Genomic DNA, 19,867 nt, shown 5'->3' with positions numbered 1-19,867 from the left:
CCATCAATATTGTGTTGGGATAGTCCCACCTGCAGGCTGCAGTGTCCAATGGTGGGGAAATGTTGGGGGGGGAGTCACCGCTATTACACACAGTGACAGACATGTTGGAGGCAGCTTGGGGAATGTGGGACAGGCCCAGAGTGACAAGAACCTGCTTACACAGACACTGGGCGGTACATCTATGTGTTACTATAGCTGTATCCTATACCTGATAATGCCACCCGCAGATGTGGTCAGCAATTGGAGTTCTGATAGAAAAGGTAAAATAAATATTGCAGTCATCAATATGAATGATAGGATCTACAGTATTCTGAGTAATGCTGTGTACACACGGGTTGATTCAGATTCATTTTAAATTCGATTTGGACTACATAGTCCAAATCAAGTTGAAAATGACACTGAAATGAACCGTGTTAGCTGCCTTCAATGCAGATTTGATCCCGATATGCAGCCCCGTGGTATCAGGATCGAAAGCAGAAATATAATTGCCTGGCAAGTCTACAGTATTTCTGCTTCAATCTTCCAAATAGAAAGCAATGCAATGCTTATCAATGGCAATGGTGGCATTGATGGCCACCAGGTCAAGCCGTGTGTACATGGCTTTGGTTTGTGTAATGCTGGAGAGATCTCTGATATCTAATGATTGAAGCTTTAAAGATTTCATTACTTAGATTTTCACTGTAATCATTTGGAAACAGTCATTTTGCATTAGTAAAAACATTTGAAAGAAAATGGCAAATGTTTAGTGAAAGGGTCCTGCTGAGTGTGAGACTAAATGTACTAAACTAATGTAGATCCCTAATCTCCCATCAGGTTAGAGGACTGTGATCTGACCTCTTCCTGCTGTGATGATCTCCGCCCTGTCATTCCTACACTCCACTCTCTGACCAGACTGGACCTGTCACGGAATGCTCTGGGGGACTCTGGAGTGAAGCTTCTGTGTGAGGGACTGAGACACCCGGCCTGTGCCCTGCAGGAGCTAAGGTAAGATCTGTCTCAGTACAAGTTCTTTCAGTACTAGCCATAGACCATACAGGCACAGTATTAAAAACAATAATTTAATAAACCAGTGGATAAGATTATAATTATACTGTATGCGTTACCATTTAAACCATGCAACCAGTTACCCCTAGCAACTTCTGGTTGCCACTGTGATTTCAGCAATGGTTAGTTCAGTGTGTAAAAGTTCCCCCATTCACAGACAATGGGAATGGTTGTAAATCACATTTGCATATGAATAAACGCTGCTGACTCTAGGTACAGATTTTCTTACAAGATTAACCATTTCTCTGCAGTACAAGAAATAAGCTTTTACACTGTATACTGTGTGATCAATGCAGCCACACAGCTAACTAAACGTGCTATGCAGAAGCGTCTGCGACTGAGACTCTCGTTGAGAGTTTGTGCAATGAATATCTCTTTATAACCTTAAGTACACGATCAGCTCACCAATTCCATCTATCGTATCACACACTGATTACGATTACAGCTGATAATGCGTCCGAGACGCTAGTGTTGATTATAAAGAAATAATACTCTCAGACATTGGTTAAATGGAGATCACGGATCTGACCCCGTTCCTTATATATTGAAGTCTAAAGTAGACGAAGGGGGGATACAGTGTAGCAAACAATACATATATATATATATATAAACCATAAAATAGTACAATACAGATTATACATGGAATAGAGACATAACTACACTAGATATAAATGCGAGTACCGCTCACACAGAAGAACTGGCATAAATAAGGAACAGCAATTACCGTCAAGAGGAAGCAGTGATCACGGCCAGATAAGAATCTCCCAAGCGCTTGGGATATGTGTTCTGGCTAGATCACACATGTGTCTCTTGGGTCCCGCGCTTAGGCTTTTAAAGCAAAGGGGTTTGGGGTCAGATTGGATGATCATTTGGTACAAGAAAGGGGCCTGGGCAACTCTTCATTGGCTCTCAGCTTCACAGGGACGTCTTCCTGTAAATGGGAATCTCATCAGACCATGCTTGATTCTTTGTCTTTGTTCTTGGGGTGAGGTGGAACTGGGAACTGGTATGAGCTGGAATTATAACCATTGTTTCTTAAGCACACTGATTCATCATACAACACAGACTTGGTATCTGTAAGGTCATATATAGTGATTGTTTCACTTTACTGACCTTTGCGGCTGTTGACAGCAATTGTAACAAGTTAAATCAAAACAAAACAAGGGTTTATTCAGAGAGTTTCACGCAAATAGAGAAAGACAAAAGGGAACATATCTTTAAGAATTAACCATTAATGTTTCATGTCCAACCCTGGTAGTTATGTTTAAGTTTATAAGACGCAAATGGTGTCATGGAATTGCGCAGAGGGCGGTCGTAATACCTTAATGGCGTAGAGCTGCAATTTCGACTTCCACAACAGACACAGGAAATAGCTGCCGGGTGTTCTCATGTTATCGGTGTATAGTTTATGGAGCTAAATGTACTGTATAAATTATTAGTCAATTATTACCAGTTATATTATACATTCTGGTGAATAGGAATTAGACCTGCTCAGTCATCATGCTCATGTAACAATACCAGAAATGTATACGCTGCAGCTGTGAGATGATTTGAGATAAAGGGGTACAGAAGGGGCTAGTTTCGGGAGGTGGATGTCAGGAGAACAGATCACTATCTTCTCCTTCCATAAGACCTTGATGTATCTGGGAAGGGAGATGTAGTGGAAATCAGGGCCCATACAGCACTTTGTGAACCCCCAACCATCACTATTGTGTTGGGAAAGTAACACCTGCAGACTGCAGTGTCCCATGGTCGTGATAGTTGGGGGGGGGGCACTCTGTCACAACTATTACACATAGCAAGAGCAACAGATGACTCGATTCTATGAGCAGGATCCACACAGCGGCAGACATGTTAGATGCAATGTGAAGGTGCATAACTAATGTCACACCCTTGGGTGGTACTCACCAGTCCACATGAGCCTAAATGATGAGTCCTGGTTTCCTTCTTGGAAGACTAATACATGGTGGGGAATTGCGATAGTACGAATGAAAATGCAAGCTGTAAAGCATGAATGCCATTGGCAGTCATAGGTTGCTGCAGACTTCACCACTTAGGTGCAAGTCATCACAGGCATAAAGCCTCAGCAACCCAGTTATCACCTATTCATACTCTTCTGCTGAGGTGTACTTTTTGGGGTTCACTAGTCTGTGTTAACCACTGTACAGGTGTTCAGAGACAATCAAACACACAGATATACTTACTCTGACTATTCTGGTCACGTTGCTGGGAGAGTCTCTCTGCCCCTACAAATGGGAAGACAACAGCCTCTGTACACTATTTTAACTCTAACTAGGGCTAACAACTAACTTACCCTATTAACATAATTAACTAGGCTGACTCATATCCTAACTGTTTATATAGAGAACAGGCTGAGATGTAGATAACATCATGTGACCACACAATAATAAATGTGTGCATAAAACAGATCCCCTTAGAATAAAAACATCTGGATGTATGAACACTAGCACACTATCTGGCTGGACAGACGTCCATCCCAAGGGAAGAAGGTGGGGTGGTTGTGTGGAGTGGAACCAACCAACCTGGATCCAGGAAGAGCTGCCACAAAGTCCACTGATCCTAGTACCAAGACCCTGCAGGAGTTGGTGTGTATCACCCCCCATTACCATATTAGGGCACAGGCCTTGTTTAGGGCTGCAAATGGGCACATAACTTAGTAAGCATGGTTATGGGGCACAGGCCTTAGGAGGCCTGGTTACGATGCACCAGCCTTAGGAGGTCTGGTTATGAGGCACAGGCCTAAGGAGGCCCTGTTATAAGGTACAGGCCTAAGAATACCTGGTTATAAGGCTTAGGCTTAAGGCCTGAAATAGGTCAAAGGCCATGAGTGCTTGAAATGAGGCAGAGGCCGAGGGGCCTGAAATGGATCACAGGCCTAAAGGAGGCCCAGTGTATGGGACACAGGCCTGAGACCTGAAATGGACACAAGCCTAAAGGCCTGGTTTATAGGGCACAGGCCTCAGGCCTGGATGGAAGCAAAGACCAGAAGGGCCTGACTGATGTGGCCCAGGCTGGGAGGGCCTGACTTATCCCCCATGGGCCTAGCACCAAAATCCTGGTGGTCTAGGGGGCTAAGTCAAGGTGGTGGCCCAAGACCTCCTATCAGAGTCATTGGAAGAGGGAACAGCAGGGAGCTTCATTAATCTCTTTTGCTTTCCCCCACTGTTCTCCTCTCTGGTCCTCAGTTGAGTTGGTGTCTTCAGTCTTCCATCAAAGTTCCACAACCATTTTCATCACTTCTGACTCTAATCCATCTTCAGGAGCTCTTCTGTGCTACCTCTCTGCTGATGGACAAAGCTCTCCGCTCTGCAGTGTCAAGTCCTGATTGGCTCACGCTAGACGTGCCATTCAAAATACTGCAGTCTCAATGAATGAACTTGGATCCTCTTAGATGCGAATTCCTCCAGGCCTGGGACCCCCTTTCACCGCCGCACTGAAGCCCGCTCCTGCTGCTGGACCCACCATAAGGGGAAACCACCGGGAGGGAAATGGAGGCAAACAGCCTCCTCTTCCTCCCCAGTGCAGCAACCCTCCAGGTCTCCACTCAGAGCAGATTGGATAATGTGGGACAGAACATGGTCACTGACATTAGGCCAGGCTAAATTTTTATGGTCATAACTTTGGTTATACAGAGGATGCTGGGTGGTTTTTCTATGCACTCCTATAGCTGCATCCTACATGTACACCTGCTAATATCTCCCGTAGAAGCTGTTACCAATTAGAGATCAAATATTAAAATAGCTCCATTTTGCAGTCACCACTATGGATTTTAGGAACTGCAGTATTCTGAGTTATGGGGCCTACAAATGGGGAGATGCAGCTGAGCATTTTGAGTGATGCTAAGTTGCTCAGAACAGTCGGCACACAGCAATGTGTCAGCATTGTGTGGTGAGCGATCTGTCAGGGCTAGTGTTCTCTGCTGCGAACACTGGCCCTGACAACTGTAATTAGGGGATTTAAATCCAGCATGCTGGATATTAATTGCTGGGCGATAGCGATGCATGGGGCAATGCATTGCTATCACTATGGCCCCCACACACAAAGCGACGTAGGGGCATTTTCTTTTTTCAAAACTTTTTTATTGAGTCAAAGCATCAAAACAACACAGATTGCATTACTGCACTCTCAAGCAAGAGAGTCAATCAAAAATTCAAAAATTCAAATATACAGAGAGGAGTTACATAGTATCAATAAAATTTCCCATATTTGTAGCATGTGGTCAAAACAATAATTGTAGCAAAGGGAGTTAGTAGGTTAGTCCAGGACTAGCGGGGGGTTATTGAGTAACCTTTGTTCTTCGTACCAGCGGGTATTTTGGAAGCATTGGTGGAGAGTTTGTTTAGTCGATGTAGGTAGGGTTTCCATATAACTGTTCCAGGTAGCAAAGAACTGTTTTGTACATGAGTCTTTTTGGAGGGAGGCCTCCAACCAGTCCATGTGAAAAATAAAAAACAGTTTATCCCTGAACATTGCCAAGGCTGGAGGGGAGTTCTGGATCCACACTTGCATTTGGAACCCTCGTGAAGGAGAGATGTATGCTCGATGGAAAATGTTTAGATACATTTCCGTGAATTTAGCCATTGGGAATATCGTGATTGAAGTCTCCAGGGTTTTTAGCAAGATATCTGTTGTGAGGGAGGGGAAGTGTTCTAGCCATTGGTTGAGGCCTGTTTTTTGTGATGAGTAATCTATGGTTTTTCGGAGGAATTTGTAATAAGTAGAGATCGCTTTTTTAGGTAAGGGAGGAGCCAGGAGTACATTGTCGAGATCGTTGTTCCAGTCTTTTTCTGGGATGAGTTTAGAGATTTTGTCTGCGTACGATTGGGCTTGGATAAAGTTTAAGTTAAGTGCGGTTATTATTGGATAGTTCTTAGAGGCTTCTAAAAAAGGAAGTGGTTTGTGAGTGTGGGAGTCTATCAACTGTCCAACTTTGTGTAGTCCTGCGTTTCTCCAATTTGTGAAGAGGGGTGGGGCATTACCATCATGAAATTGAGGGTTTCTTACGAAGGGTAGGTGTATCGTATGTTGTAGGTTCAAGTGGAATGAGTGGCGCAAGGTAAGCCATAACTTACGGACAGACATTAGGAGAGGATTGAGGTGTACTTCCGGGGGTATGTCTCTGTCTTCTAGGTGCAGAAAGGCAGTTAGTGAGGTGTGGGGTAAAAAGTGCTGTTCCAGGGCCGTGTTAGCATAAGTGTGGTTAGTTAGTATCCAGTCTTTAAGGTATCTAAATACCACCGCTTGATTATATATTGCTATGTCTGGGAAATTAATCCCGCCATTCCATTTGGGTTGTGTCAATTTAATCATTCCGATTCTTGCTCTCCCCTTGTTCCAGATGAAGGTTCGGAACAGTTTAGTTATAGTAAGGATATCGGATTTAGTGAGTAAAAGTGGTAAGACCTGGATTTGGTATAGAAGCTTGGGAAAGTATATCATTCGCAGGAGGTTCGCCCTGCCCAGATAGGATAACTGGAGATGGCCCATTCTATTTAGATCCCTAGTGAGGTTTTCGATAGTTTTGCTTATATTATAGGCATATAAGTTTTGCATGTTTTTGGGTAGGGTTATGCCCAAATAATTTTGCAGATGGGGAGGTACTGCGCTCACCTTCTGGGTGTTGATATGGTGTGAACTAGATGCTATATGAGGCCCCAGATAAATATATGAATGACACTGTAATTGACTGATGCTTGGACACTAAGTGGTGACTACTGACACCTAAGCACAATGATGAGAGGAAAAAAAACAGATGTGTGCAATCACATTTATTTAGAAAAACGGGGAATAGGGATTGGGGCTGACCACCTTGCAACTTCCACTCAGTGAGTGGTGTCCGTTTGCAGGTGGATGTGGGGGCCACAGGTGGGGCAGCGATGTCCTGTGGTGGGTAGGGAACGGGTGGGCAGGTGGGTGAATGCAATAAAAAACAACAATGAATAGTCCCGAAAAAAGAGTCCAGAACCAATGCGGTATGAGGATGTCACCGGAGGTTGGCGTCCCAAGACACCCCAGTGGTGCATCCAGACATACCTTGAGTCTGCCGCTTGGCGGGTGTAAATGCAGGTAGCCGTTGATGAAGTAGCCGCTGGCGTCCTGTAGTCCCGGATCGGGGGTGCCAATAATGGAGCACGCTGCTGCAACAGTGCGCCGGCGACTGCCGGAGATGCGGGCCTGCGTCACCAGGAGCGCGACACACTGGAGTGACGTGCGCTCGACTCACTAGGGAGGAGGCTTCGATGGATGTGTGAAGCTGGATGCTGTGGGTGGGCGTGTGTGTCCCAACGCGTTTCAGCCGATGTCCGGCCTTTTACAAGGGTGTTGGTACTGTGATTAGGTACCGAATATAAGGGGAGGTTGGCTCCACCCCTATCGTTCTGATTGGCCGACATAGAAATCAGTATAATTGCAGTTGTGATCGTAACGGGGTTACTGTGTTGACTTTGCTGGCTATGTCGACTCTAGTATTGAAAGGATAGCGGGCTGAGAATTTCATTGGTGTAAGGATATTGTTAATGGGGGAATATCCAGATTGGTTTACAGTTATGAAAAAGCGGATGAAAAAAAATATAATAAATATATGATGATGCCATTAAATAATGAATAGAGTGGGAAATGACTTGAAATGAAATAAAATCAAATAAAATAAAATAAGAATCGAATAAAATAAAATAAAATAAAATAATATTAGATCAAATAAAATGATATAGAATACGCTAAATTAGTTTAGACCAGAGTATGGTGTCAATTAAAGGATATATTGAAATAGGATTATTCTAAACTAGATGGAGATAATAGATGGTGGATTCAGACATATATATGATGGATGGCCTGAGGATGGTATTCACAGGGGTGCCTATTAAGAGTCCATGGGCAGGTAGGTATGTGTAAGGTGTTAAGAGTGCTCATAGTAACACCTTGACTTATGAGGGCACGAAGTAATGGGTGTTCCTATTGGTTACAGATGTCCATTGTGGAAGTCAATGTTTAAACCCCCAGGGTGTAGAGTTTTCAGATTAAAAATCCAAAAGAGCTCTCTTTTGTTCAGTAACTCAATGTAGTCTCCCCCTCTCCAAATTTCTTGCGGGTGATTCTATGGCTGTGAACATGAGTCCCGCAGGATTGGAACCATGGGCCTGTTTAAAGTGCATGGATACGCTGTGTTTTTCGTAGCCTATTTTTATGTTACGTATGTGTTCATACATTCTAACTTTCATTGCCCTGATTGTCCTCCCTACGTACTCTAGTCCGCAGGGGCATTTTAACAAGTAGATCACCCCTTTGGATTCGCATGAGAGATGTTGTCTATATTGGAAGGTACTGTTGGTGGTAAGTGATGTCCAGGTGTAGTGACTTTTGGTTGTCTTAGTGGTGAGGTTATTGCAGCCTGTGCACCTACCACATTGGAAGAAGCCTTTTGTGTCTGTAAGTCTTGTTTGTGTGATTTGTTTGGGTTTTATGTGGTTTTTCACTAGTCGCTGTCTCAGGTCTGGCGCTTTTCTGAATATCAGTGTGGGTTTCTCAGATAAGTGATGTTGTAAATCGTGGTCCTGTCTCAGTATGTGCCAATGTTTTTGGAGTATCCGTCGGAGTTGTTGGGAAGACTGGTTGAACTGTGTGATAAATGTGACATCTTGTGGTCCCTGTTTATTGTGGGTGTCGGTCTTAATCAGTGTTTTAGCCCTATCTAGTGTTGCTATCTCATGGTACACGTACCATGAGATAGCAACACTAGATAGGGCTAAAACACTGATTAAGACCGACACCCACAATAAACAGGGACCACAAGATGTCACATTTATCACACAGTTCAACCAGTCTTCCCAACAACTCCGACGGATACTCCAAAAACATTGGCACATACTGAGACAGGACCACGATTTACAACATCACTTATCTGAGAAACCCACACTGATATTCAGAAAAGCGCCAGACCTGAGACAGCGACTAGTGAAAAACCACATAAAACCCAAACAAATCACACAAACAAGACTTACAGACACAAAAGGCTTCTTCCAATGTGGTAGGTGCACAGGCTGCAATAACCTCACCACTAAGACAACCAAAAGTCACTACACCTGGACATCACTTACCACCAACAGTACCTTCCAATATAGACAACATCTCTCATGCGAATCCAAAGGGGTGATCTACTTGTTAAAATGCCCCTGCGGACTAGAGTACGTAGGGAGGACAATCAGGGCACTGAAAGTTAGAATGTATGAACACATACGTAACATAAAAATAGGCTACGAAAAACACAGCGTATCCATGCACTTTAAACAGGCCCATGGTTCCAATCCTGCGGGACTCATGTTCACAGCCATAGAATCACCCGCAAGAAATTGGAGAGGGGGAGACTACATTGAGTTACTGAACAAAAGAGAGCTCTTTTGGATTTTTAATTTGAAAACTCTACACCCTGGGGGTTTAAACATTGACTTCCACAATGGACATCTGTAACCAATAGGAACACCCATTACTTCGTGCCCTCATAAGTCAAGGTGTTACTATGAGCACTCTTAACACCTTACACATACCTACCTGCCCATGGACTCTTAATAGGCACCCCTGTGAATACCATCCTCAGGCCATCCATCATATATATGTCTGAATCCACCGTCTATTATCTCCATCTAGTTTAGAATAATCCTATTTCAATATATCCTTTAATTGACACCATACTCTGGTCTAAACTAATTTAGCGTATTCTATATCATTTTATTTGATCTAATATTATTTTATTTTATTTTATTTTATTTTATTCGATTCTTATTTTATTTTATTTGATTTTATTTCATTTCAAGTCATTTCCCACTCTATTCATTATTTAATGGCATCATCATATATTTATTATATTTTTTTTCATCCGCTTTTTCATAACTGTAAACCAATCTGGATAATCCCCCATTAACAATATCCTTACACCAATGAAATTCTCAGCCCACTATCCTTTCAACACTAGAGTCGACATAGCCAGCAAAGTCAACACAGTAACCCCGTTACGATCACAACTGCAATTATACTGATTTCTATGTCGGCCAATCAGAACGATAGGGGTGGAGCCAACCTCCCCTTATATTCGGTACCTAATCACAGTACCAACACCCTTGAAAAAGGCCGGACATCGGCTGAAACGCGTTGGGACACACACGCCCACCCACAGCATCCAGCTTCACACATCCATCGAAGCCTCCTCCCTAGTGAGTCGAGCGCACGTCACTCCAGTGCGTCGCGCTCCTGGTGACGCAGGCCCGCATCTCCGGCAGTCGCCGGCGCACTGTTGCAGCAGCGTGCTCCATTATTGGCACCCCCGATCCGGGACTACAGGACGCCAGCGGCTACTTCATCAACGGCTACCTGCATTTACACCCGCCAAGCGGCAGACTCAAGGTATGTCTGAATGCACCACTGGGGTGTCTTGGGACGCCAACCTCCGGTGACATCCTCATACCGCATTGGTTCTGGACTCTTTTTTCGGGACTATTCATTGTTGTTTTTTATTGCATTCACCCACCTGCCCACCCGTTCCCTACCCACCACAGGACATCGCTGCCCCACCTGTGGCCCCCACATCCACCTGCAAACGGACACCACTCACTGAGTGGAAGTTGCAAGGTGGTCAGCCCCAATCCCTATTCCCCGTTTTTCTAAATAAATGTGATTGCACACATCTGTTTTTTTTCCTCTCATCATTGTGCTTAGGTGTCAGTAGTCACCACTTAGTGTCCAAGCATCAGTCAATTACAGTGTCATTCATATATTTATCTGGGGCCTCATATAGCATCTAGTTCACACCATATCAACACCCAGAAGGTGAGCGCAGTACCTCCCCATCTGCAAACCACTTGTGAACAGAGTCTGGACCACTCTAGGTCTGCAGCCCCTTCGCACACAGGTAACTCTAGCGCTACACCAACCCTGTTTAACTTATGCCCAAATAAGTCAGGCGGCCCTTTGCCCATTTCATGGGCAGTTGTGCTGCCCATTTGGGGCGTGTGAACCCCTGTTTTAGGTATAGAATTTCAGATTTTTCCAAATTAATTTGGAAACCTGATAGTCCACCTGAGTTGCATAGGAGATTTAGTAGGGGGCGTAGGGAGGTTTTTGGATTTGCTATGTAAATGAGGACGTCATCCGCAAATGCAGTTGTTTTGATTTCCATACTGCCTAGGCGTATTCCTTGAAGGGTGGGCCAGGATTCAATTAGTCTAAGTATGGGGTCTAAAGAAAGGTTAAACAGGATCGGAGAGAGGGGGCATCCCTGTCTAGTCCCTCTAAACATTTGTATGGGCGTACTCCTAGTTCCATTGATAAGTAAGGAGGTGTTTGGTGTATTATAAAAGAATTTTATCAAATTTATAAAGTGGGGTCCAAAGGAGTATGCTGATAATATTTGGAATAAGAAGGGCCAAGATACAGTATCAAATGCCTTGTGGGCGTCTAGGCTCAATAGCATATGTGGGGCATTGGGGTGGAGGTTAGAGGTAATTACCGAGGCTATTGCAGTGCGTATACCCATAACAGATTGTCATCCCGCGACAAACCCCATTTGGTTGGGCGAGATGATTTCCGAAAAGAAGGATTGGATTCTAGTTGCCATAATTTTAGATAATAACTTAAAGTCTACATTTAAGAGTGTGATGGGGCGGTATGAGTCCATTTTTGTGGGTTCACGTCCAGGTTTGGGGATTAGGGTTGTGTACGCCTCGTTAAATGAAGGATACAAGGGTTGGGTTTTATGGATGGTTCGGTATAGTTCTAGCAGTGTCGGGACAATATCTGGCTGTAGTATTTTATAATATTCCCCAGAAAATCCGTCTGGCCCCGGGGATTTGTTTGTTTGAAGGGAAGATATTGCTTGGGTCACCTCCTCAGCTGTTATATCTGTGTCTATTTTTTCTATTTGGGCTTGGGAAAGAGAGGGTAGTCTGGAGTCTCTAAGTAGTTGGTCTAAGGGGCATTTCCTAAACGATTTATTGAAATCACTTAGAAAATGCCAATAAATTGCTATCTGTGTAAACTAACCCAGATCCCTCATCTCCCATCAGGTTACAGGACTGTGGTCTAACCTCCTCCTGCTGTGATGATCTCCGCTCTGTTATGACTACCAACCACTCTCTGAAAAGACTGGACCTTTCATGGAATGCTCCTGGGGACTCTGGACTGAAGCTTCTTTGTGAGGGACTGAGACACCCGGCTTGTGCCCTGCAGGATCTGAGGTAAGATCTGTCTCAGAACAAGTTCTCTCAGTACCAGCCATAGACCATAGAAAAGTTAATTTTTGCTGTAATCTTTTTGAAACAGCCATTTTGCATGGGGAAAAACGTGAGGAAAAACATTATAAAGAAATGGTAAATGTTTAGTGAGAGCATTATTCTGAGGGGTAGATGTAAGAAGCAGTGATAAGGGAGAGAAGTGATAAAATGCCTGGTACTTTATCACCGGCCAATCAGCTCCTGACTGTTACATTACAGACTGGGTTTAAAAAGGGACAGTTAACAAACCTAAATAGAACTTGGGCAATAGATCATTTTTTAAACTAAGGTGTACACATTCCATGCCGAATGATAAATCTTTATGAGTTAACTAATACACCTGGTATAAAAAAGATTATAGATAAACTAGAAGGTTGGAAAAATCTGCCCTTGTCCTACCTGGGTAGGACAGTTTTAATAAAAAATATATCTTTTCACAGGCTTGTGTATTTAATTCAAGCTCTCCCCTTATTTATCACAACAAAGGACTTGAAAACTATTAATACATTTTTAAGACAATTTATTTGGATCAAAAAGAAATACAAAATCAGCTGGCTTAAATTGCAATAGCTTAAGACAAATGGGGGAGTGGGCAAATGTACAATTATACAACAGAGCTTTGATGTTCCGATACCTGTCGTATTGGATCCAGGACAGTGAAATTTACACCAAGACTTCATTACAGCGAGGATTCCTTGGTAATGGAGACTTGATTCACTTCTTCATTCATAAGATCAAGACATTTTAGAACATTTAAAAGATAATCTGTTATGGAATGCAAGGAAAATTTGGCACATTACTAGAACCCATATAAAACTTTATTTTTACCACTTCTCAACAATCCAAATTTTCAGCATGGCAATGCCAGGTACCTATTCTTTATCTGGCATGCAACTGGCATTCACATATAGGGTGTCTGGTAGACATGAATAGAAGCAGACCTTTCACATTTCAAGCCGAAGAAAAATACACCTCCATAACAGGTTTCTCTATGACCTTCCTGCAAACAAACACTATATTCGCATAGTAGTCAGCTCCTTCATAGATATAGATTGGAACAACCAAATTGATTCATTGCTAGCAAAACCACCAGTCATTATAATTGCTTCAGAACTAATATGAATCATGACTCTGCCAAAATAGGACTAATTCACTGGATTCAAAACTTCCCCGATTTAACTGATCAAGACCTTTTGTGGGCTTATAATGTCTCCTTTGGATTGATCACCTCATCTATGTACAGATAAATGTTTCTCAATATTCTACATAGAACTTATCTATTACCTCACTGAAGCTTTTTGATGGGAAGGTTTACATCACATACGTGTTATAGATGTGGTGAGGAATTGGCAGACTTATATCACTGTCTATGGTCATGCCCAGTTGTTAGGGGCTTTTGGCTTCAAATTAAGTGTTACGCTAAAACCCAGTTAGTCAACTACCTGCCTTTCAATGCTGCTTGGGCAATTTTTGGAATTATCCCTGCAGGAGCTAAGGTTACAAAAAGGATGCAAATGCTTATTAACAGATATAAGTGTTAATGCAAAAAAATATTCTTCATGAATGGATATCCACAGCAATGCCATCCCTATTTAAATGTAAACTTTTCAACCTATTCATGTGGATTGGGTGGAGGTTTCTTTGGAGAAAGAAATGAAGGTGGAAATCTTTTTTTACCACGTGGGAAACTTATATTACGACCAGGGTTTAAATGATGGGGAATGGGGTGGAACTGAGTTCCACCACCTCTGATGGTGAGATGGAACATTTTAACCTCCACATTGGCCCTGCAAAGTAATTCTCACAGAAAAGTATTCTAGTTTGCAGGGGGATGCCAAAAACCCTACCACTGACCCTGTCTCTGCCTAATGGGGGTAGGAGAGGGGGGGGTAATTAGGTGGCATAGATAAATAAGTTCCCCCACTTCTGCATGACCACTTTAAGCCCTGAATAGGACTCTCACTAGAAATGAGAAATCAAATCCTTTAGGGTCTCAATAATATGTCATGGTGTCACAATATGTAAGTATTCAGTGTTACCTGCTTGTAAAATCCTGCTGGCTCTGTCTATTGCTGCTGACAGCTCTGTGTGATCTGAGCTCTGCTGATTAGTTGCAACACCTGGTAACTCTCTCCTGCAGGAGAGTTCAGTGTGAACTGACCATGCACAGCCTTCATTGATTAGGGCACCTGTGAGTAATTAGCTCCCTGTGCTTCCTATAAAAAGGCAGTCTCTGGCAGACAGAGGCTGCCAGAGTATAGGCTCACACCAGCTTCAGCGTCCCTTGTACTTTACTGTGTTCCTGATCACCAGATACTGACTTCGGCTTGTTTCCTGACTATCCTTCGGCTTAATCCCTGTGTATCTTGAACTGTGGTTTACCTGTGTATGACCTCAGCCTGCCTTTTGACCACTCTCCTGCCTGATACTTGTGTACTGTGCCCAGTGATTACCAGTGGATGACCTTGGCTTGTCTTCTGACTATTCTCCTGTCTGATCCTTGTGTACTGTGCTCCGTGACATACCAGTGTACGACCCGGCTAAAATGACTACGCATAATCCTGAATCCATGCTACCTGTTTCCAAGGAGTTACCAGTGCCACATGGGGAATCTGCTCAGGGGACCGCAACCGGCATGTCCATAGCAGCGAAGCCCAAATCCCAACTGGAGTGGTCACTGGTGAACACCTATGGCGTGGTAAGACTCCGCACCCCTGGCCTGGTGACCAGCGTAATGTACCTGAGACCGTGACAGAATACTCTGGCCCAAAAAAGGAGCTATGGGAGCAACTGTCTGCTAGGGTCTTTAAGCAAGAGCAGAACCAAGCTCTGATCTTACAAAGCATACAGACTCTGTTACAGCGGATGGACTTCGATCATCTCCTCCAATATCCGTGGAACCAGTGTCAGAGGAATTAAAGATTCTTCACCTTTTAATGCAGCAGTTGCAGGAGCTACTGACTAAGGTGTTTTCAGTGATTACCGTCTTACTAGGCAGTCCTTCTAGTGGCACGGTACCTTCCACTCTAAGTTCAGTGCCTGTGAAACCCTCTGATGACATTCTGGGCACTCCAGTGGCATCTACATCTGTGCCCTGCAAGGACAGGTACCTGAGTCATCCTCGTCCCCAGTTGTCTGATGAGGAGCGCCAGCGGCGTAGATCCCTCAGCCTATGCTTTTATTGTGGAGCCCAGGATCATTTCATCTGGGATTGTTCCCTACGTGGGACCCGAAATAGAGCAGTAGATTCCGTTCTAACCCAGAGGGGAATCCTATGGTTACAACTGGGGTCCTAGGACCAAAATTTCTTTGAAGAACTGTATAGCCCAGGTCCAGCCTCGGGAAGGTGTTCATGGTCGCAAGCCCCAAGAGGGGGTCCTGTCGGTCCAAGTCCATGGGAAGGTCCAGCCAGTCTCACTCCAAGAGGGGGCTCCATCAGTCCAACCCCAGGAGGGGGTCCTGTTCATCCAGCCCCAGGAAGGGGTTCTTCCAAGTATCTCGTCCTAGGAAGGGCTTCCTAGTGTTTTGCCCCAGGAGGGGTTTCCCATTGTTGTTCTCCAGGAGGAGCTACTTAGTGACTTACCTCAGAAGGGGTCTCGGAGGATCATTTCCCAGGAGGATTCTTAAAGTTTCAAGCCGCAGAAAGGGGTTCAGAGTGTCGTGCACCAGGAGGGGTCTCAGACTGTCATACTCCAAGCAGGGTCTCAGAGTACCACACCCCAAACAGGGTCTCTGAGCATTGTGCCCCAGGAGGGTTTCCCGAGTACTGCACCCCAAAAAGGGTCTCTGAAAGTGGTACCCCAAGAGGAATCTCTGAGTGTTGCACCCCAAAAGGATCCTCTGGTTGCCACACCCCAGGAAGGGTCTCTGAGTGTGGCTTCCCAGGAAGGGCCACTGAGCACTTTGCCTCAAGTCGGAGTTCTATCTGTCACCCCAGGTGGGGGTTCCGAGTGCGTCACCCCAGGTGGGGGTTCCGAGTGCGTCACCCCAGGTGGGGGTTCCGAGTGCGTCACCCCAGGTGGGGGTTCCGAGTGCGTCACCCCAGGTGGGGGTTCCGAGTGCGTCACCCCAGGTGGTGGTTCCGAGTGCGTCACCCCAGGTGGGGGTTCCGAGTCCGTCAACCCAGGTGGGGGTTCCGAGTCCGTCACCCCAGGTGGGGGTTCCGAGTCCGTCACCCCAGGTGGGGTTCCGAGTGCGTCACCCCAGGTGGGGGTTCCGAGTCCGTCACCCCAGGAGGGGGTTCCGAGTCCTTCACCCCAGACGGGGGTTCCGAGTCCTTCACCCCAGACGGGGGTTCCGAGTATGTCACCCCTTGTAGGGGCTCCAGGTCTGTCATTCCTGGTAGAGATCCATCTGCCCTTGCCTCCGGGCATGAGGACCCATCTGCCCTTGCCTCCGGGCATGAGGACCCATCTGCCCTTGCCTCCGGGCATGAGGACTTATCTGCCCTTGTCTCTGGGCATGAGGACCTATGTGTTGTGGCCTCCGGGCCAGTCTCTACGGCCTCCGGGCCTCTCTCCGTGGCCTCCGGGCCTGTCTCCGCGGCCTCCGGGCCAGTCTCCGCGGCCTCCGGGCCTGTCTCCGCGGCCTCCGGGCCTGTCTCCAGTGCCTCCTTGGTCTCTAAGGTTCCAATGCCTGCCATTCAAGAAGATTTGCCTGTCTTGCTGGGAGTCCCTGCTCTACCCAAACTGTCCTCCCAGTCCATTTTCCAGGAGGATCCAGTTCAATTGGATTCATCTAAAGATCCTCAGTTTGTCCAATTTCATGGAGATCTCACCCATTTCCAAGCCCTAGCAGACTATTATTTAGATGCTATGAACTCTGATCCATCCTCTGGGGTTAATTTGGCAAACATTGTCAAGTACTTAGTGTTGTCATTCAGGGGGGAAGCCATGGAGTGGGTTAGTCCACTCATTGAGACTCATGACCCCCAACTAAAAGACCTAATTTCTTTTTCCAGGGCTGTGGTTGAAAGATTTGGACCCAAGACTCCTGGTGAGAGGTCTATTCTTTATGCACCTGACGTCAGTCAGAGTGGTGAGTCAGCTAGACTACATTCTAAAACTCCCAGAGCATCTCAAATTTTTTTTGAAACCTGACTACTTGGACTTAAGAGATGGAGTTATGTGTGTAGGTTCTTCCAAGTTGGTGGATCCTCAAGAACTCCCTACACGGACCATGGACCAGGATTCAAGTTCAGAGTGTGGCTCAGATCATGATGTCTCTCCTTTTCTGGGACATCCAATATTCTCTACTGCCCATTTTGTAGAGCCAAAGGTCACACATCAGTCAACGAAATCCAAACAGTCTTCCAAAAAGAAGAAGCACTGCAGACGACCTTGAAAATTTCCTTGTGGGGTGTTCGGAGCCCACCCCTAGAGGGGGGGGGGTAATGTCACAATATGCAAGTATTCAGTGTTACCTGCTTGTAAAATCCTGCTGGCTCTGTCTATTGCTGCTGACAGCTCTGTGTGATCTGAGCTCTGCTGATTAGTTGCAACACCTGGTAACTTTCTCCTGCAGGAGAGTTCAGTGTGAACTGACCATGCTCAGCCTTCATTGATTAGGGCACCTGTGAGTAATTAGCTCCCTGGGCTTCCTATAAAAAGGCAGTCTCTGGCAGACAGAGGCTGCCAGAGTATAGGCTCACACCAGCTCCAGCATCCCTTGTACTTTACTGTGTTCCTGATCACCAGATACTGACTTTGGCTTGTTTCCTGACTATGCTTCGGCTTAATCCCTGTGTACCGTGAACTGTGGTTTACCTGTGTATGACCTCAGCCTGCCTTTTGACCACTCTCCTGCCTGATCCTCGTGTACTGTGCCCAGTGATTACTAGTGGATGACCTTGGCTTGTCTTCTCACTATTCTCCTGTATGATCCTTGTGTACTGTGCTCCGTGACATACCAGTGTACGACCCAGCTAAAATGACTACGCATAATCCTGAATCCACGCTACTTGTTTCCAAGGGGTTACTAGTGCCACATGGGGAACCTGCTCAGGGGACCGCGACCGGCATGTCCATAGCAAGCCCAAATCCCAACTGGAGGGGTCACTGGTGAACACCTATGGCGTGGTAATACTCCACACCCCTGTGTCAGGTCTAGCCAATCCCCGGCCTGGTGACCAGCATAATGTACCTGAGACCGTGACACATGGTATTTGTTGAGATTAATAGGTGGGGATCCACCAATAACATTTGATAATGTTAACATATAGACACACTGTCTGTAGTTGAACAGAGGTTGGATGGGAACTAGGTGGAGGGAGCCACAATTTTTCTTTTGTTTATTATAATTTCTAACATAAATAATTTAATTAATATCTGTATAAGAAATGCATACTGGATGTTGTTAGTATTTCCTGAATATGTATAAGACTGTATGATATATTCTCAACTGTAAGACAATGTTCAGTGTATCTTATACTGCTTTCACACTGCAGAAAAGTGTAAAGATCCAGTATTTGTAAATAGGACTTAAAACAGGTCTGAGACATAAAGACCCTTTCGCATTGCATGTTGTAATGTACACAGTATATTACTGGTTAATTACCATTTTTGTACCTTTCACATTGAACCCATTGTGAAAGGTACAAAAATGGTAATCCAATAATATATCCCCCTCCCCTGGTACTTGCCAGCTTGTATCCCTGCTCCCTCCTCCCCTGGTACTTGTATGCCTCCTCCCCTGGTAATTGCATACCCGCCCCCCTCCCCTGGTACTTGTATGCCCGCTCTCCAACTCCCTTGCTATTTGTGTGATGACTACCCCATCCCCTGGTACTTGTATGGCCGCCCCCCTCCCCTGGTACTTGTCAGCTCATAGAGGTCTGGGCAGCGGGGATCATGCAGTGTGCTGTGGGGTCTGTTATGCAAATGGGAAGTCATCGATGGGGTCCCTGCAGCAGATGGGACCTAGTAGTGCTACTAGTTCCCTTCTGACGTAGGGACCATGCCAATGATTTCCTATTTTCCAAATGGACACCACAGCACACTGCATGATCACCCCAGCTCGGACCTCTGTGAGCTGACAAGTACCAGGGGAGGGGGGAGCAGCCATACAAGTACCAGGGGATGGGGGAGTGGGCATACAAGTACCAGGTGAAGGGAGGTGGCATACAAGTACCAGGGTAGGGGAGATGCAGGCATACATGTACAAGAGGAGGGGGAACGTGCATACAAGTACCACGGGAGGGGAGGAGCAGGCATACAAGTACCAGGGGAAGGGGGAGCGGGCATACAAGTACCAGGGGAGGAGCGGGCATACAAGTACCATGGGAGGGGGCTGCGGGAAGGGGGAGCAGTGTAGGATCCAATATACTGGTTTAGACCTGTTCACACTGCACAAATAATGGGTCTGAACTGTGTAGGATCCTTCTTTTTACCTGTTTTGAATTACCAGTTTTCTTGAACCGGGAATTTAAAACTGGTGCTTTCACACTGCAGCTCTAACTGTTTAAAAAAGTAAAAAAATTGTCAATATACCGTTTTAGAGCTGCAGTGTGAAAGGGGTATAACATCATTTATGTCATTTGTGAATTT

The 19,867-nt window shown here is 45.3% G+C and overlaps 2 protein-coding genes across 5 annotated transcripts in view; both read left to right on the top strand.

The window, feature by feature from the left end:
• LOC146009929 (uncharacterized) overlaps nt 1-19,867 on the top strand; it is a 453,438-nt gene that overhangs the window by 357,043 nt on the left and 76,528 nt on the right. The window lies entirely within an intron of this gene.
• The window catches only part of LOC146009902 (NACHT, LRR and PYD domains-containing protein 12-like), a 99,756-nt gene that overhangs the window by 74,211 nt on the left and 5,678 nt on the right, over nt 1-19,867 (top strand). For all 3 annotated transcript variants that reach the window (XM_083150501.1, XM_083150499.1, XM_083150500.1), the window contains 2 exons: nt 814-984; nt 12,117-12,287. In XM_083150501.1, the coding sequence (XP_083006627.1) occupies nt 814-984; nt 12,117-12,287 (342 nt within the window). The remainder of the gene's footprint in view (nt 1-813; nt 985-12,116; nt 12,288-19,867) is intronic.

Source organism: Crinia signifera, chromosome 6, assembly GCF_055691185.1.
Source record: "Crinia signifera chromosome 6, ASM5569118v1, whole genome shotgun sequence".
NCBI classification, from domain to species: domain Eukaryota; kingdom Metazoa; phylum Chordata; class Amphibia; order Anura; family Myobatrachidae; genus Crinia; species Crinia signifera.
The sequence above is the reverse complement of the archived record's forward strand: the minus strand, read 5'-3'. Positions and strand labels throughout refer to the sequence as shown.